Source organism: Sander vitreus, chromosome 10 (assembly GCF_031162955.1).
Source record: "Sander vitreus isolate 19-12246 chromosome 10, sanVit1, whole genome shotgun sequence".
NCBI lineage: Eukaryota > Metazoa > Chordata > Actinopteri > Perciformes > Percidae > Sander > Sander vitreus.
Genome location: NC_135864.1, coordinates 21,296,110 through 21,317,744, shown reverse-complemented (window position 1 = coordinate 21,317,744; position 21,635 = coordinate 21,296,110). Strand labels below are relative to the sequence as shown.

Genomic DNA, 21,635 nt, shown 5'->3' with positions numbered 1-21,635 from the left:
TCATGTAATATAAATAATTCTCATTTATCTAAATGTACACATCTTTCTCAACTTGTTCTTCATTTCTCTTCACATTATCAGTTTCTTTTTTTATATAAAACTATCTGCCCATAGTTTTAGGTGATTAGATAACTTGTCTTCCTAAATCCTATGGAATCACAGTCTTTTTGAAAGAAAGGAAATTATTACAGCAATACGGAAATGTGCTAAGCTTCAGGGGTCTCCCTGGTATAACCTTGTATAAATCTATTTTCCGTTGTATTCATATATTTTTCATTTTCATTTACTAGTGAAGTCACCAAACACTGTAATGCTCATTAAAGTAAAATCAAATTTAAAGCAAACCACAGCTCATTGTAAAATGTGCAATTGTTAAAGAAAATGGTAAGGTAATCCAAAATACTACAGTTTAAAAGCCATTACTGTTATCCTTTAATTGGATTGCAGTTAATCTACAATTGAATCACCCTTTTTGTTTGGTTTTACTTTCACGTACAGGAGACTCGAATGACTCAGGGAGCGAGTCAGTGCTCCTTTCATATTTTACAAACTGTGGATCACAAACAGATTTTTTTTCTTTTTGACTCAAACATTAATACTTTGCTTTACACACTCTTTGTCATACAAAACACACTCTTGGCAGTATTGGAAGTGCGAATTATGACCTGGTTCTGTAGTGCGTAAAAGCCAAACCAGATCATCTTCTCATCTTCATGAATCCCAACAAACGTTCAGAAGACAGTGGCAGCAGCACCAGAGTTTAGAGTACAAACAACACACTCGGAATTGTTTTGGGCTGAATGGCATTTTGCTCCAATAAGATCAATCTGTCTTTTAAAACAAGTACAATGCCACTATAAGTGACTTAGAGCAGTATAAAAGCTATTGTCTAATAACCAGTGTCTTACAGTGCACTTAATAGATCTAATAAAATGATTTGAACACATATAACCAGTGAAAATCTGGCAGCAGAAGGATGAAGAGTAATCTGATCATATTGATTACAAGAAACCAATTAGACTTGTCATATAAGAGTCATCGTCTTTCTGGCACTTCAAAGTGTGCTTAGGATTGCAAAGGATGGCTTTAGTTCTCTCATTCATTGTAACATGTGTATATATATATATATATATATATACATATTATATATATTTATATATATTTCAATCACTGCACCATTCTTCTATTTTGTATGAGTTTCAAGCTAAAAGCAATATCATTGTGAATGAGTTGCATTGATTGGACTCGGAGTTCCTTAAGGCACTAAGAGAAGGGAGCGGCATTGGCATCTTCCCGTGACCAGTCCAGTCGTGTCGTCATTGCAGATAATCGTGCCGTGTCCGCCCGAGAGGATTTGGGCTCAATCCTCGTGATCCTGTCCTTTCATAGATGTTCAGTCACAGTTGTTAGGGACAATGGAAACGTTTCCTAAACCTGTGTCGACATACAGAGCAGAAGCAAACGCAAAGAGTTGAGGTATATAATGATTGGCAGGAAAAAACTTACTACTACATATGACTCATGTTGGTCGAAAATATGTGACTGTTAAATTGAAAATGTCAACTTAAAAAAAGAAAAAAAAGAAATCTGTGTATTCAAGATTTCAACTTAAACATGCATTTAAAAAATGAGTTGAAGGACTACTTGTCATCCAGCTGAAAAAAAGGCTATTTGCTATTGCTTTAATTTTTTAAAGCCCCTGAAAACTTGGTTTCAAATCTTGTGCTTTTTTCTAAATAACACCAAATGTTTGTGATTATTAAGCAACAATTGAATAGAAAGTAAAGTTTTATTTTAACACAGAAAAACTCAGCTTATTGCGTTCATCAGGACTGTGTGGGTGTGGTTTGATTCGATTTGATTGACAGCGGCGGCAACATAAGCAAACAACCCACCAGCTGTCATAAAGTTTTGTCTATTCAGCCTTTTCTTTTTCTAGCCGAGACCTGCCCACTTTAATCCAGTGAGAAGAGCACAGACAAAAAAACACAAACACAGAAGTCTCTCATATAAATGATCTTAATACATTTTCAGGGCCTTTAAATTACGTTGCTCTGTTGTACAGCTGTACTTCTGTAAACAGACATGTCAAACTTGGTGTTTAACAAGAAACAACAGAACACACATGCGATCAATTCAATCAAACACAAAACTAACAATTTACTTAACAGTGCACTTCTCAAGGTCCCCTTTGTTTAGTTCAATGCTGTAAAACTGCTGCACAGAGATATATGTTTATTTCCCACTTACTTCTAGTGGTATTAAAGTGCAAATGAGCTTTCAGTGGAACTACCTACTAAGTTTCCCCAGAAAAGAAAGGTTCTGTGTGTTCTGTGGAATTTATAGAGTAACAGGGACACTCTAGAAATGCTGCTGCTGAACTTTATAAAGGTGTGCTCTTCAACAGTTTTATATTAACAATGTGCAAATAAATATAACTATGTAATGTGACAGGGGTCACTCAGTGTCAAACTCTTTTAGTTTTTTAGCCTCTTTTAGCTCATTGTTTGGGTTTGCTGTCTTGCAGTTTTAAAGTTTAGATTTACTCTCACCGCTCTCCTCATCAGATTTATCAGACAGTTGTTTTCAGCGCTGTGTTTGAGCTCTAAAAAATGACTTTACACTACCTGTCCAGCACGAAATGACAGATAAAATAAGTGATTAGCTGGTGAACAAAGTTGTGCATTTAGCAGCTAAAGAGCCAGATATTTTCCTCAGGAGACCGAAACAGACTGAATATCGGAATTATCCTGTCCTAATGCTGTCCGTGTCTGCTGTAAGTCTAAACTGTTTGCGAACACCTTCGCCATATAAACTTTATAAAGCAATAATATGTAAATGTTGTGTTTACAGCTTTGTTAATGCTGTGAACAAAACAAATACAATTCAATTTACCTATATTGCATTGAGATGGAGGCTGAAATATCTTGTGCAAGTTAAAGCAAAAATATCTGCATGGCTAGACGCCATTAGAGCAGCCCGTCCGCACACAGAAAACACCCATATGGGTCGATTATGAAACCAAAAGTCAACTGTCAATTTTAAGTTAACTGAGTTTTAGTCCGTGACGCAATGACATCACGTTACATTGTCTATCAGTAGTTTTACATGACTCATTTTAAGCCAGTCCCTGATGTTTTACTAACCCTAACTAAGTACTTTTGTTGCCTAAACTTAACTAGTTCCATTAATTTGGGGCAACTGACCCTTAAAGATCAGATTGCAATCACAGAATAAAACACATTTCTTTTCTCTACAGTTCTTATGCACAATAACTCTATACAGCAGTTATATGATACTGCACACAACATGAGGTTGTGTATCTGGTAACTTGCTAATATCGTGTGTGTACTTTGCCCGAGGCATTATCCATGCTGCTATACGTTACAAGGCATAACAAATATCTCAAAGTTTTGTATTTGAGTGGGCAAGTGTGTTCTGTTGTGCCCAAAATGACAACTGTAAACAAGTTTACAAGCAGCAGCCACACAGCAACACATACAAATGAATTATTCACTCTCACTTATACGACAGGAAGCTAAATGATTCATGTCCCACACTGCCCCACGGACAGTGTGGACAGTAAGCAGAGGCGACGTACCTCTAGATCTTTACGCTCTCGGTTCCGTATACGTTGTAGCCTTCTCTGTATGTGGCAAAGTTCTGGGTGTTGGTCGGGGGAGCCGGCTTAAAATTCTGGGCATTCTTGGCCAATTTCAGCCGTTTGGTTTCTTGCCGTGATTTATAACAGAACTCTATCAGAGCCACCATCATGGCCAGCCCCAGCCCTCCAACCAGAATATAGAAGACACCAGCCACATTGCTTAGGCTGAGAGCACTTGTCTTGTCCTGGGGGAAAGTGAATAACATAGTTAAAAGATTTGCAGTGGAGCATGAGCAGCATAACAAAATACAGCCTGTATCCTTCAAACTGAGCCTCACATAGCCTGGACTTAAACTGCTCTTGTACATCATCATACTCTATCTTACTTGTGCTACATATGGCAGATTATGGAGACTAACAGCTACAAACAACCAAAAATTGAAGATGTAATGAGGTGCTACGGCTAGAATTTCGACTGAACTGATTTTCCTATGGATGTCACAAAGTTGAAAGGAACTTTAGACTGCCATAGTCAAACCATTCTCCACTATAAGGAGCAAGAAGCCAACTCTGAATGCTCTATCTGCTGGTGAATGTAGAACTTCCTTCCCTACACTACATGTACGTAAAATGGCTTCTGCTCTTGACCATGTAAGGAAGCTGGTCAGTATCGCATAGGTCGACAGCTCTGAAAATCCCTATCCTTTTTTTTAATCCTCTTGGCGACATGTACGTATAACTCTCATGGCAACATTGTCATACAGTACAGTCAATTTCATAATAGATGAATGATAGCTCCATTAAAGTTTAAAAAAAAGCCCCACTAAAGATCAAACCATTTTGCTGCTGCTTACCTACCAAACATATTCATTAAAAATTTGTTCATTAGAGTTTTACTATTTGCAGTTTAACCCTATGAGCGTGGAGATATCGTAAAGCTATCTAGCAACCCTAACCTATAATCTGAGGTTCTGACTTTATCTCAGAGGGTTAAATAGTGGGTTTATTACATTCTCCAACTTCTTGTAATGTGCAAACAGAGCCTCTAACCTCAACTCCGAGCAGCCACAAGATTTCGAGGACACCCTACGGTGCTCTCGCTGCTTAGAGAAGTTGAATTTGAGTAACTCATCACAATAAGAGGCTATGCTTGTTCATCACACCACAAGAAGCCAAAGAATCTAATAGACACATCTCGATGCAAACTAGTAACAACACAAATAAATCAAATTTTCATTAACAGTTTGGTAAATAGGAACAGCAGCATAATGGTCAAAGTATCATGAATGTCAAGAGTGAAAATGAGCAAAAATAGCATTTTATCAACAACTATTAACTGCTGTGATTCAATTGAAAAAGTGTATGAAAGGCACTTTCCCTGCATTATTATCATTACAGTTTTCACAAAAAAAGAGTTAATTTTATATTGCAAAAAATGACTAATTTCTATGGCAATGACAGAAAAAAATGAATTTGCGTGCCTTGTGTTAAAGCCACTGTGTTAAAACTGTGTTACAGTTTGTGGCAGAAAAACTCAAATACTAAAAAAAAGAAAAAGTATGTGTAGCAAATAAACAAAATGTATACTATAGATGTCAGAGAAGTCTTGTCTTGCATATGAACAGTACGTCAAAATGCAATTTGGAATCAGTACAAAAGACCTGCAGCGACTGACCTTACTTCCAGAGTCCTTGGTTCCACATTCACCCTTATCGTACCACCATTTGTTTTTCAGCTTGTCTAAGATGCCTTGTTCACTGAGTTTCAATACTGCAAGGTTTACAGGAGTTCTTCACGTGGGAAATAACATAAATAACATTATATTATGTTATTTTATGTTATTCAACTTTTAAACTACTACATACTTTACAAAGCGATAAAGCAGGGCTCCTGGCTGTCAACATCACAAAAAGCAGGCATTCTACCTATTACCTTTATAACCCCTAGTCTAAAGCCAGGACCTACCCATATCGCTTTGAGTAATCGGCAGACGCTGTTAACAGGGCGACGAGCAGGTACTGTAAGTACAATCTGCAAGTCTATGAATATCCAAAAGCACCGGGGGTACATTGGTTTGGGGGCAGGAAACAGATCAGAGGGGCTTTCTAAACAGCCTTTAACAAGATCAGTCCAACAGGAGCTTTGTCTTAACAAACAGAAAAATCTAAAAAGTGATGGACACTACCTTTACATTTCCATAATATAAGCTGAATCCTGCAATGGCTAATGCTACTGTCACCAGCATGACAACAATCAATTCTATTATTACAAGTATTATAACCGATTTCATATCCAAACAACAATGGCCAAAAGTGAAAGATTAATTAATTCTTAGGTGTTGTATGCCGACATATCGCCAAGAAACCTTATCTCCCAGTTACGCTAGATTAGTGTCAGATGAGCGTGTCCCAACCAAACTGCACAGAGCTGCAGGACTAAGCTCAAAAGTATCAGTGGAATAATTCCTCTCATATTTGCCTGTAGCTGCATAATCTAATGTCTGATACAGCTGTTTCTTGCCGTTTGACATCCACAGGAAACTACTCTATGTAATCATAAATTATCATAATGTTCTATTGTCTGAAATTACTTTAAGAAAAAAAAGCTGGATAAAGATCACATATTGTAGTCATATATAACAGTGAATCATTTGGGGTTCAGGTCAATCTCTCTGTGTAAAAGTGAAAAGCAAAGGAAAATGCATTGATAAATGTGTGACCTGACTACTCCCTGGGAACAATGTCCCCCAAGGGGACTAAAGCAATGCATAATGCACTGAGAGTAGATTACATCACTGTAAATCCCTCATAGCAAATCTGGAGAAACGGACTGTGAAGACCAGAGCATTGTCTTGAATCGGAGAGACATTGATTAACAATGCAATTACCCTGCAACATGCTCTGTGTCTGAAACTCAATCTAGGCTGCACTGTGTTGTGCCTGAGGGCAAGAAAGAGCTGTGTTAACTGTGTGTGTGTGTGTGTGTGTGTGTGTGTGTGTGTGAGGGTCTTCATGATTATGTGCATCTCCTGATGTCTGTTGGAACACGGAACTGTGAGTGGGATGGGGCCAAGTGATGCACTGTTTGGAGCAGGGCGCTCAAGACCGCTTTATTCCACCTAATCTTTTCCACTGAGTCCTGGTGAGCCAGGAAACAGACAGTACAGTACATACCTGTGCATGATAAAAGATTGATGACAGCACAAGAAACAGATGCCTTTCAAATGGCTCCTGAGCATCAGTAGCACAGGGAGGCCTCCTGATCTCAGTGACTACAGAACATAACAATGTTAGCAATGCAAACATTGAAAAAGGTGACATTAAAATAATCCCTTTTCAGAAATGAACCACAGGCATTTTGTTGACATTATTTGATCTATGCCTCATGCAGCCTCTTCTGGTGATGCTTTAAAAAAAAATGTCTGGCTGCAGCTTAACCTTTTCATTGTGGTTTTGGCCAATCCATGACAAATGACATTAATCGTAATGACATAATCTGCAGTCCACGGGACTTCAGCAAGTCTGTAATCTAACCAATGACCTTATAGGTGTATATCTATTACCTGTAACCTCGTGGCACATAATCTAAGTAACATTATACTAAATGGTCATGGTTGATTGGAGTTTCACACTTTGCACCATTACTGTAGCTTCCACAATGGAAACAAACATTCATTATTTAACCACAGAAGAAGAGGGAGAGATCTGATAGTCAAAATGGTCACAGCTGGGTTATTCATGAGTTGGGGTTTGGAACTGCATGTGCTGAAAATCAAACCAGAGGTGGTTTATCAGATGACTCATTAAAAAGGAATCTTAGGTCTTTTGTTTAATTAGAATTCTCACGTTTGCCTGCAATGCTTAGTCCCCTCAAGACGCCGCTGTTCCCCTTGCTTTCCTGTCGGCCTCTGCCGTGCAGCCATTTTGAGATTTGAAGTAGAATTGATCACGTTGGCTTTAAGGCTCATGGGTTCTGGGCCAGTGTCATGGATGTGAAGCAGCTGTGCAGTGAAGTACTGCGAAACCATGTATTTTAGAGGATTAGCAAACTTTTCCAATGTCAAATATTCTATCACTTGCAAACTTAAAGGCCGAGCTCTTCTTGAATTATATCTGTGTGACTTCATCAACAACTGGTTTTTACTCAAACTCTCAAAGCTACCTAGACACAGTCCTAATATCTGCAACTAGGTGATCTGCCCTACACACGTGAAAGGGTGAATAAACAAAGCTCAACCTTTCACAACTGCAGGGCAGCCACATTCACCTCATAGTCTCCCTTTTTGAGAATATCCAGTAACTTCGAAGAAAACTCCCATCTGCTATAATTCTTATTCTGTGAACATCACAGTCTCAATAACCACAGATATTATTGTTCTGTCGGCTAAGAAAAGGCTCCTTAGTTTGATCTGAGTTGTGAAAGCGTCTGATCAGACTAGCAGTTAATTTGGTAATCTGCCGTGGGGCAGCAGCAGGTTGGTTGGGGCGGACAGTTGGTTTGGTTATGGTTGGGTTGTTATAACAGCCTTGCCGATTACTCTGCACTATGGTACCCGATTGTGGTGACATCGAGGCTGACCTTGGAGTCACCTCCCCCGCTGCCGCACTCTCCCTTGTCGTACCACCATTTGTTTTTCAATTTGTCCAAGAGGCCTTGCTCATTCAGTTTTAAAACTGCCAGGTTAACAGCATTTCTTGAAACGATAAAACATAACTTGTAAGAAAATGCACAGGTCCGTGAGAAATCTAATGCAAAGTAATAATTGTACTAAGCATCAAAATGTAATGGTAGTGAGACTACCACTATCAAAGCAGGGGCTTATGCACATAATCTATTAATCAGAATGGTCTAGGAAAGGACAAATTGTTTAAGAATTTAAGGAATATGGAGAGATAAGAAAGGCTCATATAAGGTAAAGACAGTGTTAAATCTTGGAAAAGGTGGCATGAAGGGTTACGTAGTTTAGAACTGAAGTGTGCGGGATGGGGACACTTGTCATTGAGAAGAAAAGTAACAACAACAAACATCATGCAATTAACATTCGTCACAAGTGACAGCGCAGCTTTTAAAGGCTAAATTGAAAAACCATTGAACTGTTAAATTAAAAGTGACAACACAACAGTCAGGTAGGACAGCACACGGGACAGAAGGAGAGATCGAAGGAGAGAGAAAAGCAACGGTAAGAGAGACATACATATGAAATGATCGTTAGCTTTAGAATTATCATCGGGATTTGCTTTTTTGACTAGAAATTAGCAACTCTTATGACATATATAATATATATATAAAAAACATTTCTTATTGTTTAACCTTTGTATCCAAGTGCATTGAAAGGCATACTACCATTACCTCTGTGTCCACAACAAAACAAGAAGGGGAAGAGAAGAGAATGACAATAGGGGGACATCAGGGTAGGTGGAATACTATAACAACATGGAGAATATTGTTATATTATTCCACCCACCTTAATGCTGAGCCTTTGGGCGTCGCCACACCGTATCCTTTCGAGTCGAGGTTCCCGCCCACTTTCATGGTGTCGCAGGGCTTCCGCTGCTCGATGTACTCGTTCATGGTGGACTCGAGGAGAAAGGCGAACTTGCCCTTTGACTTTCGTACCCGGGCTACGCCATCAGGTGTGGTCTTAACAAACACTGAGGGTTCAGCGGATTTCATGTATGACCACATCTTCTCATATACTGCTATTTTGGAACGCTGTGCAGAGAAGAAAAAGGAAAAGTAGTTTAGAAAAATAAAAAATAAAAATTTTAGGCTTTTAATGGAGTTTGTAGGATTTTTGTGCTTAATGATCTCTTTGTTTTAAACTGGCATGATGAAGTATTTATAGACATCTTGGAAAAGTGGCAGTGATATCTTTAAATACTTCCAGAAAATATAGCTGGTGGACTTTTACAAGATCATGAAGTACAAAAATATACAAAATCCATTTCTCTTCATCAGCATAGATGTACTCTTCAAATATTATGTTGCAGCTTGAGGCTCACATTCACCGAGTGGGAATGAGGACCACACATCACCTGTATAGTATAATGTCATGCAAATTGGGTTTTAGTAGAAATACTGGCATTCATGGACTTGGTTATGGAACTTTAATAATTAAACGTTTGTGTCAGTGAAGTGTGTATAATGATGATTTATATGGAAACTTGCAAAAGTTTTGGACCAATCTCTTGGCGAATTTGAGCCTTGGTTTATAGTTTTAATTTAACTTGTAGAACTTATTACATTCATTCATTTCAACAACACTGTCCTTAATGTAACATCTCTCAACTGTGACTCAGAGGCAATGTGCATAAGAAGTAAGAGAAGCGAACAAGAAAGCGGGTTACGCAGACACAAGGCAACTCATCACAAAGTGACACAGATGAGCCTTTTCCCAGCGCCTGGGGTCAGGCTTAGCGAGCCTGTAAAATCTGTGGGAGTTGAGCGCTATCTATAATAAGCATCAATTAAATTATTCAATGCCGCTGGATTTATTTTGGCATAGGCATTTCACACTTTGAACAGATCCTGGTCCAAGCAGCGATGAGCCAGTTCCCGAGTGGCACTGTGTGTACTGCAGACTGGATCCCACATAAAAAAGATACTTTCTTTTAGTAAAAGCCAGAGAGAGACAGAGGGGGTTGGATGCCTTTCAAGAACTGGCTGAATCAAAAGATCTACTGTCAACCAAAGGGTTTGTGTATTTAATATGGACAAGCTGTTGATTTACCAGCATCTGTCAGAGATACTTCCCAAGGGCGTTTTTCTTTTAACCTCACAGGGCCACAAGTCATCAGTTTAGCCATAATAAAATATGAAATGATTAGTCAATGAATTCATTAGTTGATTGACAGAAGTCAAAGTCAAAAGTCAAAGTCGTTTATCGAGCAAAAAGTGTCTACAGCCACACTAGCAGCTCCGGTGCTTGGAGCTAACATCAGTTATAATGTACCAGTTTCATCTTAGATGTCATCTTAGAATGACATTACTTTTGCAGGTATTTGTTAATAAACCAAAGTACTTGACAAAATAAAAATTTGGCCTGATGATGCCAATTTTTAATTACGCCGCAAACATTTGCTGCTTCCAGCTTCGCAAATGTTTTTATGGCTTGAAATCGTCAACTTGGTCTCTGGAAGATTCTAATGTTAATTGTTCACTATGTCTGACATTTTATACTTGACTGAAAGAATAATCCACAACTTAATCGATAATGTCAAGAATTGTTAGTTGTTACAATTAACAGGCCATTCAGTTAACTAGAATGCTAAAAAAAAAACAGTAAATGTCATGTAGCCTATTGTATAAAGCTCTATTATTGAATGTTGAAGATAAGGTACAGTACAGTTAGATAACTGCACATGGATAAATGGAGATAGTCCAGACATACTGATCAGTACACAGACTCACTGTCCTCAATTGGTAAAAGCCCCCTTAACAAGAGCATATCCATCTCTAATGCATTTCTATTAATAAACAAAAGCATTAACCTTGACCTAACGAAAGTGCTTTACTGGCTTTATATTATCATATACAATTTGTTTGCAGGCATCTGACATAGAGCATCAGTCCAAGGGTGAGGATGAGATGAGACAGCAACATAACACAAATTAAAAAGTCTGCATGATGAATGTCCTCAGCTCAGATGAAAACACTTTGAAGTTCGGGTGATGGCCATTTTATTTTAATGCAACGGCTGGGGAGGGAGCCACAGTTAGATGTGATGTTTTTGTTGACAATCTTGTTAAATGCGTTCAAGTTGCATGTGTCAGACGTCATGGAAAGGACACTAGTTTAGAAGACAATTTCCCCAAAGACCCGGGGCTCATCTGCTCGGCAGTTGCTCGGCTCCAGAAGCCTTCTCAAATAAAGAGAAAGGAATGGATCTGGGCATTGATTACTGACGACAGAGTGTGCTGCCTCAGTGCTTTATGAAGTCAATTCATCAATATCAGAACAGGGAAGAAGTGCGACCAAAACTTAAATAAGCTGATTCCACTAAAGTCACCAGTGAGATGCTTAAAGCAGATTCTAATAGAGAAAGAAAACAAGATACAGTGAGAAAGCCTAGCAGGGAAAGAGAGATATTTGATTATTGCTGGCACACAAACGTGCGTACTCACAAACACACACACACACACACACACACACACACACACACACACACACACACACACACACACACACACACACACACACACACACACACACAAACATAATACATCAAAAAGTCTACTCTCGGCTTTTTTTTAAAATGTAATCATTCACACTGTGGTCTATGGTGGTCATTTAAAATTCAATTTGGGAACAATGACTGCAAAAGTCCATCATCAATGAACAGACAATTTGTTGAGCAATTATTGGCTGCCATTAATACAGCTTTATACGTACATGTGGCTCTCCTTCACACAGTATAATGGCCCTGTTAGAACACACTGCTGTATTCTTACTGAGCTCCCAGACAATTAACAGGGAGGGGTTAAATTTGATAGCTATTGTATAAAGCGAAAAGAAACACGTCCATCTTGGGTAACTTGCAAACGGCACAATCCTCCTGCTTTAAATGTCTTCAAATTATACTAAAGCAATCATAATGTTGCTCTGTTCATAATGAAGTACCTAAATAGTCAATCTCAGCCAACCCTCCTACCTAGACTACGCAGTTACATCATCTGTGTAGGTGTTCACCAGCAAATCTGCTTCCTGCTGCCTTGCAATAGTCATAAAGACAAACTCAGGTCTGTTATCCCAGCCTGGTGACCAAAGATGAGGAATCAAGAGAACAGGACTTGCCTTTAGCAAGACAAGGTCAGTGGGATACCAGAGGAAAACTGGTCGGTGCTTATTATTCTTCTGGGGAGAAGTCTTTTGAATCACCACGTCCAAATCACATGCAGATATGAACGCACAGGCACTCAAGCGCAGTAATGCATGCACATACAAATGAAGGTTTCCTTAGAGCAGGGGACAGCAATTACATACAAGCATCGGCCAGTATAGCCGGTTATTTCTAGCTTTTTGCAATACATAGTCTATAAGAGCGGTGGAGGCGCAGGTCTGTCATATTTTAGGTTATATTTCTTTTTTCTGAAAGGTATATTATGTAGGAGGTACAGGTAATGCTAACAGAGCGTTCAAAGTTTTGTGTAAATGCAAAGCCTCATCCTGCCTGTGTGTGTGTGTGTGTGTGTTAAACTTGTGCGTCAGTGAGAGGCCGTGGGCGTGACTAAGAGGCAGTACCTGGGAATTTGAACAGGCTCCACAACCTGCATGCTGTTATTAGCTGGGGGTTATACACCCACATGGGGCCCAAAGGCTCTTTGTTGATGCTCACAAATGTCCCGCACACAAACAAATAAGAAGTAAAAAGAAAATTCAGGCAGAGGGCAGAGTCTCTGCAGATACAGACACCACCACACACTCCTAGTGGGTCATGATTGAGAGGGACTACATTTGTTTTTTTAGGAAAATACTGCATATTATACCTTTAAACCTGCAATACCTGGGGTCAGCAGAAACAAGCAGTAAAACTTTCAACTTTTAAGTTTAAATGTCAAACGTGTTAGCAAACAGTTGCCCATTTACACATCCAGCAGATATGGAGTAACTCAGCATTGGAGTTGAGTTTCTTGCCACCTGATGAATCTAATATTCACTCTCTTTTAGCTCTGTTTTACTAACTCCTGAGGGAATATCTGTCTCTTAAACTCCTAAATGCTGCATTGTGTTCATCAGCTAGCAGCTAATTTTATGGTGGACATGTAGCATCAGTTTTTAGAGCTTATTTGTTGAAAAAACAGCTTATACTTAAGTGTTAATAAATGGCTCAAATGCTAACCTTTGTTCTGCGTTGCACTATGAGAGTGAAGATTTACCCGATTTGCTAAAGATTTAGCCGTGGAATTAAAACTTTGTTTGAAGTCAAAGGTACTTGTATCATAGACAGTAGAAGAAGTGGATTATATAATTTATAATCTACTTATATTTTTATTCTTATTACAAGGTTATGTTGATTGAGGTTTACACCAGTGTTGTATTTACTTTTATTGTTAAATACAGTACGGTTAAAAGTTTTGATGCAAACCGTTTATGGTCAACTCAGATATTTTGGTTGGAGGGCCAGATTTGGCCCACATGCTACTATTTGCCTGCATTAAAGGATACAAGTATTACTCTCTTACACTAAGAAAGGCTACCCCTTGGGCATCTCTTCCCAGTCTAGAGATGAAATGCTTATTGGCCAGAAAAAGTAAAACCTCTCTTCCATCCTTCTGTGATGCACTGAAATGGACAGAAGGAAAAGAAGAAAAAAAGACAAGAGAGATTTGCTTTCCTGTACTTTCTGAAAGATCATTAGTAAACCTAGATACTAGAGGTTTTTCTCTTTCTAGAAATCCCCAAAAATGTCATTAAAATGTCTGAGAAGGGACAAGTGATTAACGTCCAAAGTCAAAGCACTTGCCCTCTCCATTCCAAATAACCACTTAATCTGTATTGATTCTCAGTTATGCAGCAATTCCAGACCTCCGTCCACTACCCTTCGAACTGCAGCAGTTTTTTATTCTTCCTTTGGCGTCGCAGGCTGCTTTCATTATACCCACATACGCTACACCGCTTGTGTATCTAAATGCCATCTCCGAACACCCACCACTACATTTCCTTCTACTTTACTTCCATTTTGTTCGTGGACATCACCACTTCCCCCCAATATCCTGTATGCCATGACTACCTGTATCTCAAGTATGCAGAAATGAAAGTTGAGGCTCTGTGGGTGTACTTTGTCACTGAAGTGCCACATGCTACGCCCTGAATACCAATTGCTCGTCTTTGATGCTTGTTGCTGGACTCAAATAGCTCCTCTCACGCCTGCTGTTGCTGCTCATCCAAAGTTCGACAAGGCCCTCTGAGGACAGCACATTCCCTCAGAGGTTACGCCTATCTCGCACTAGTCTATCATCACTGTTGTCAGCTTTCTCTTTTATGCAAACAGGCTCTAATCTTTATAGGAGCCTCCCCTTCACTCAGCGCTGTATTGAAACACAAAGTGACAAGAGCTTGGGGAGTTGGGCTACAATGTACTGCATATGATTGCAGGGCAACCTTAGGATTTCTTGTGTAAATCTCCTTGCCAGCTCCTCTTTGTGCAACCCTGGCCTAATGCAGTTCTGCTTTGCATAAAAAAGCTACTTATTAAACATTGTGTTGGACCATGCAGAAGCTATAGTGTCTGCGCCAACAGCTGAGACGTGAAATTGATTTTCATGCTTAGTAAAATGCATTGGTGACTGAACTCAAGCTGTTGTTCCTTTCTCCACCACACCTGCAGATCAGCAAGATGCACAATGTTTGCCGTTGAGGCTTTGGGGTGATGTATAATCTTTTTTGAGGGGAACAGAAAACAATGCTGCGGTCTCATTTCTCTGCACAATTATCATTCTTTCATTGTTACGCTGTTAAATGAGGTGCATGATGGGACAGCAGTGTGGTTGTCTTTGATGGTCTCACCCCGGTCTTTACACGTAATTAAACAGCCACATCAGCCCATTTTATCATCTCAGCCATTATTACCATCCAGCTTCTCCTTCAATGTACAATTCAAAAAATGTAACCGAGCCAAGTCTTTTGATGGTATAAAACCTCATCAAGAGGATAAACGTGGCCTCGCTGGTACAACTCATCATTTTCTAATCATCCAAAACACAAATATTCAACTGACTGCATGAAAAGAACCATGACAGGAATTAAAATGATGAAACAAATCACAGTGGTGTAGCGGCGCATGACAGCTGCTATGTTGAGGAAGAGCAGCAGAAAAGCTTGAAGCTATATCCCGCATTGTGTCAAGGTAAAGCGAGGGACAGGCTGGACACAGAGGGGAAGAGGGTGCCCAAACAGGCAGGGCAGTCGTGAAAAGAAGAGCCAAGTGCGAGTAGAGCCGCGCTGCCAAGCGCCTAGAGCCATTCAGGCTTCCAATGGGCACGTCAACGGGCTCCCAGCTGTCCTAGTTGGTTGTGAGCAGCAGAATCGGAGGCTTTCTAGGGGCTCTACTCTAACACTTCTCTCTTCGAACATTCCTTTGCAGCTTCTCCTCATTCCCACCACCGAAATGAACACACACGCGACAATGTGAATATTGTCGCTGTTAGGTAATGAGCCGTATAGCCAAACTGTCATTTTTCAGGAGCTAAAAGAACAAAGGATCTTAAAACCACAGAAGACTATGAGATAATTTAACTGATTTGAAAACATGAACCATCCAAATGACAGTTAGAAGGTTTTAGAGCTCATTATGACAAGCCATGTTCCTGTTATTGCATCTAATTTTTTTGTTCTGCTTAGAAAGGAAGTAGAAAAAAAAGATATACTTTACAAATATTACTCTGTTTGTTCTACTTGACAGGCAGTTTTACAAAATAAACCAGGTGAAATCATCAAAAAATTAAAGGCCGGGGGGGGGGTGGGTGGTGTTTCAGAGATGACATATGTCTTGTTTGAAACATTGGACTTGATTTAAAATTTCCAGCTGGCTGATGCCGTATGGGTCTAATTAAGCCTGGATGTATTTCCTGAAAAACAGATCTGAAACAGAACTTTACCTCCTATTTATTAGTGTGTTTCTTTGCTTGTCAGTCCTCTACAGCATTAATTAAAAGTCCCTTGGAGTAGCGGTTCACACATGTCAATTTCTATTTGAAGACTTGGGGATGGAACTAGGACACTCATGCAGAACACAGGGAAACTCCCCGACCACCTCTTGGATTCTTCTACAAGCAGACCCGCCGTGGCTCCATTGTCAGGCTGGAAACCTAATCTGTAATTGGCACCCATCATGTCTGTGACAAAGACATATATTGTATATACACCTGATGAAAGGAAGAGTGATGACAGACTTTGTGAGGTGTTGTATGAAGAATAGACTGCTGTCATGTATGCCACGTGCCATGTTATTATCTTCACAGTAAACAGCTTTTTATAACCAGCTCCTCAGAATCAAACCTCTTTTAAAATATCAAACTCTGCAGATGCTATCTTGTCCTTCTTTGTCTGAGAAAAAAAACAACATGATTTTCATTTTGCATTTCGTTGTTCTGAGCAGCATAACCCAGGGGTAAAACAAATGAATCGCTCTTTCTGCCAACAGGCTGCAGCTGTGAAACATATGAATTGTTTCTCTCCTGCTGATGAGTAATGAGGGTAGCGTAGGATAAAAGACTGTCATATTGCCTTTTCGTCATCACAGACAGAAAGTGCAGTTTCATTAATTATTTTTCAATTCATTAATCTGCAAATGCAAAGGATTGGATAGCTGATGCAGCCGCTCCGTAAACTAAGACGTCTGCGGATTTTACAGCAGAAGGTTGATCACCTTAATGATATGCAGCGGAGTTTAACTCCTGCGTCGTGAGCATGTGGTTTCCTTCCAGAGACTAATATACTTTCGCTTCAGATTTTACTTAATTTATGACTTAATTGCCAGGCCAGTCCCTGATGCCGACAGACATATTGCTTATTCCATCTGAACTGTCTTTCAGACTGCTCTGTGTGACCTACAGGGCTCTTCTTCATCAGGTCCAATTTGCCAGCCTTGGCCAGCTAGCTAATTATATTTCATGAGCTGACCCTTCTGAGTTTGAGCCTGATGGTGGGTGCTTTGATTAGCCTCCTGTTTTTATCACCTCTGAGTCTTCCACGTTGTTATCACACTTTCTGCTGACAGCCCCAGTGCCTCAAGGTTGCACACTGCAGTTCTGCCGCATAAATTTCACGTTCATGTCATAAGAGTTCAAGAACTGCTTCTCTGTCAACATGCCTCATTTGGAGCAATCTTGTGCGGGTCAAAAGTGCTGTGCTAAAAGTACAAAATGGAAAAGCTGCGAGGAGGAGATTATCAAGGACATTACACAAAGTCGTCAAAAACCCTGAGTGCAAAATGTTTAGGCCTTTGCAATGTTTTGGACATTTGATCTGAAAGCAAAGGAGCCACTGGCAGATTCGTAAGGTGCTGTGTGTGGGGAAAAAAAACAGTTTTATGATACTACTTACCCTAAAAAACTCCTTTGTGGAGCCTGAGTCCAGAGTGCCATATGCTATCTCTGTCTGCTTGGCTAAATCTTCGGCACTTTCTATAGGAGAGACCATCCTCTCCACTGTCAAGAAGGCAGCCAGGTTGGCTGTGTAGGAGGAGATGATGATGAGGGTGAAGAACCACCACACACCACCGACGATGCGGCCCGACAGAGACCTGCGAGAGGGGGGTTGATGACAAGGAAACACAGAATGTAATACCAATCAACCTGCTGAGATGCAGTTGAAGAACAGTTGTGTTTAATCTACCTAATTGCACCGATAATCACAATTTCCTTGTAAATCAACCGGGTGCTGTGTCAGCACTCTAAAACAGCACATTTCCAAAGGAAACTAGCACACGCTGTTTAAAATTTATAATTTAAAATGTTGGTGATGATGATGATGATGATGATGTCAGCATACAAACTCAATTATACATATCATAGCTGCAATAAATGTGAAATAGGTTTAGCTTCAAATAATGGACACCTGAAGGCAGAGGACAGGAAAGGAAGATGCTGAAGTGACCCTGTGTTCCTATTAAGAGGAACATCACTTGCAGTTCAAAATTCAAGTAGTATTTGTTTCTGTTGTTCTCTGCTGTCTGCTCCTTGTGTCTACTGAAGCTGACCCACCTGGGGGAGATGTCACAGCCCTGTTGCATGAAGGCGCCCAGTGAGAACCAGAGGGAATTGAAGATGCCAAAGTCGTTGGGAGGATCGGGGGGTGTCTGGGGGTCTTTGGTCTCGTCCTGTTCATCCAGGTTCCACTCATAAGGACTGAACCGACTGACCAGGAACAGGACCACGCTCACCCCAATATAGGCAAACACTATACACATCCAGATCTCATAGGCCAGCGGGTCCAGGAAGGAGAAAACGCCAGGCTTGGACTTTTGCGGCTTCTTTATCATAATGGAGATGCCCAAGCTCATAAAGGGCTTGGAAAAGTCTATCACCTCCTCTCGAACCAGAGTAATGGTAAGAGGTGCAACAGCTATATCTGCTCTCTGGAAACAGGGACATGCACAGCAAGCATTAGTCAGGAACTGCATACAGAAACAGGTCATTTTTATGTATATGTTATGAATGACTGGAGCTGGAGAAGAAAGAGAAAACAATGTTGTTATTACACATTTTACACGCAAATATAAGAACCGGCTGAGACACAGTCTGGAAAAAAACACACACACACACACACACACACACACACACACACACACACACACACACACACACACACACACACACACACACACACACACACACAGGAAAAGCAGAGTATAATTTGCAGAGGGTTACGACTTGGGATGTAATACATCAGAAATTCAAACTGTAAAGTTAATCTGATTTTTTACTGATATTTTGTCCGATTCGGAGGTAAGAGGAGACAGCTTGGAAAAAAATTCCACGAGGCAGATAGATGTTTGAGTCATGTTTTAAAATGCTTCCTTAATCACGACCTGAGGAGGAAAACTTTTCAAATGTGCAATAGAACATGCAATTTTATACCACATTGCTATGAGACTAGCTGTTTCAATAATGGAATGGTTCACATTGAAATTGCATATTAAAGAATTAGTGAGTTGTCAGATGTCTTTAAACAACAGGATGTGCAGAAGAGGGGTTGCTGTATACAAAACAAATCAGCAAGCCCTGGCTGTGTAAACATCACATGCCATTCAGTATCCAGGATTTCCCAAACACGGCTTATTCTGGCATTAGCTTTATTTATTTTTTTATTTTCCAAGCTGTTTCTCTTTATCTCCCTCCTTTGCTCTGCTGCTTCAATCACATCATCACATCAAAACACATCCACGGAGATGGTGCTGCCTTTTTAGGAATCACAATGGGTGTCTTTGTAAAAGCAGAAGAAAATAATGAATCACATTAGAAAGTGTGTATGTGATTAATGAAATAACTGCTCCTCTTCAAAGGAGGACATTTCTTGCTATTGTGCTGTATTGTCTTTTTATGCTGAAATTGAGAAAACATTGGATTGAAGCAGCGTGAGTCAGAAAATGTTTCTTACAAGGTCAAACTAGGAGCAGCACCAATAGACCCAATAAACATGGCTGTTTTCGTTACCCTGTCAACACAACACTGTGAAGGGGCTATAACCATTTAATCCTCGTGCAGGCGTAAGCAGCTCTCAATCAATGTTGAGCGAAACAAAGCAATAAAGAGCAGCCTCGGGCCTAACCTTTAAAAGACAACTAAAATCAAATTAATTTACTGGTCAAAAGGTCAGAATGTACAAAACTATTAGTCCCAGCCCACCTGCTTTAAGATTACAGGCCTGGAAAGAGTTGACAGCGACTTCAGTGGGATATTTTTTTTTCACCCTCCATCTGCAGGGAGTGGACTTTTCCCATTTAAAAGATAATTTGGTGTCGATAGCACATCAAACCAAGCAATCTCTCAGGCTGATAGTTGGGAAATTGAACAGATGAGGATGCCTAACCCTCATGCATTTTGTATTTGGCCCCTGTTCAACTACTGTGGCCTCGGAGAAAGGTGAGAAAAGGATGGGGGGGGGATTTTGGAATGCCTGAGGTGTTGTGAGAGCCTGAGCGCTCTGTCAGATGTAAAACACGGCGTGACCCTCCCCATTATGTGAGAGGTTCAACCTTTACGGAGCATAACACATATGGATCTTGTTGTTTCAAACTGCAAACCACCATTTAGCTGTTGATTCTGTAGCAGATTTTCTCTGCTGTGAATTTACAATGTGGCATATTCATCACACACATCAAACATTGAACATAATTACACAATCACTTCAAAGGCATACAATCTTTCATTCATCAAAGCGATTACAGTGTGTTTGCCATATGGACCCATTGTTTTCATGTACCTACCTCCGTTTGCGACTGTAAGAGAGAGAGAGAGAGAGCTTTCTAGACTAAGCAAGAAGGATTAATTGCAATGAACAGCACTGAGAAATGATTTCATTTTCTCCATCTCAAGATGATCACCAACTCCCCCAATGCTAGAGGCTGCATTTGACAAATTCACTTACAGCTGAGCTTCCTGAGACAGCATTAGACTTTGAACTGAGTTCACAACGGGTTGGTGATAACCTTAAGACAGAAAAATGAGATCTCCTCTCATGTTGAAGTTCCTTGCAAACTGTCATGTAATCAGCGAAATCGAGGCTCCCAGTACTCACCCCATAGACCAGTTCACCCACCATCCCGTTCCACGTCTTGGTCTCGGGGTCTCGGGCTCCGTACTTCCCATCCATTACTATAGACAGTTTGTACTTAATTCCAACATGTTTGGCAATCTCAGATGCTAAATCGACGCAGTAGCCTTCATATCTGTCATTCCCATCCAGATGCATATAATTTTTCTTGTACATCACATAAGGAGCTTCCTGTTGATTCAAACACACGCTGGTTTATTCACTCCCATGCCCCTAGCACACATTCAGTTATACAGAAATATGCATACATGCACTCATGTGCCCGTGCACACGCGTACACACACACACACACACACACACACACACACACACACATACACACACACACACACACACACACACACACACACACACACACACACACACACACACTCACTCACTCACTCACTCACAGAGAGATTGAAAATATTATAAGCTGCTATAACCACATCCATGCAGTCATGCATATACAGATGATGCCCCGCTAATGCACAACTATACTCTGATAACAGCAGCATGATCCTGTGGTCACACTGCTTTCATCAAGCCGTGGCAGCCAGCAGACACCAAGCCCAATGCACCCAACCCATTTAGAGCCCAATGGTGCAACTCTGTGGAATAATAAAGGAGGGTTGAGGGAAGGAAGTTTGTCATTTATCATAGGAGAAGACACAAGGCCAGAATGAGTTTTAAAGGGCTGGGAGTCATTGGTAGGAAAGGTGTGGGTCAGCTCAGAGGTGGGTGAGGATGGGAATGGGGATGGGTTTCATAAGTAAAT

General features: G+C 40.3%; 1 protein-coding gene across 1 annotated transcript in view; it reads right to left on the bottom strand.

Annotated features, from left to right (window-relative positions):
- Positions 1–1,178: 1,178 nt before the first annotated feature.
- gria3b (glutamate receptor, ionotropic, AMPA 3b) overlaps positions 1,179–21,635 on the bottom strand; it is an 85,198-nt gene continuing 64,741 nt past the window's right edge. The window contains exons 10-17 of the mRNA XM_078260883.1: positions 20,843–21,049; positions 18,307–18,680; positions 17,648–17,846; positions 9,069–9,316; positions 8,157–8,297; positions 5,280–5,394; positions 3,602–3,849; positions 1,179–1,434 (exon numbers count right to left, since the gene is read on the bottom strand). Coding sequence (XP_078117009.1) covers positions 3,604–3,849; positions 5,280–5,394; positions 8,157–8,297; positions 9,069–9,316; positions 17,648–17,846; positions 18,307–18,680; positions 20,843–21,049 — 1,530 coding nt within the window. The 3' untranslated portion in view covers positions 1,179–1,434; positions 3,602–3,603. The remainder of the gene's footprint in view (positions 1,435–3,601; positions 3,850–5,279; positions 5,395–8,156; positions 8,298–9,068; positions 9,317–17,647; positions 17,847–18,306; positions 18,681–20,842; positions 21,050–21,635) is intronic.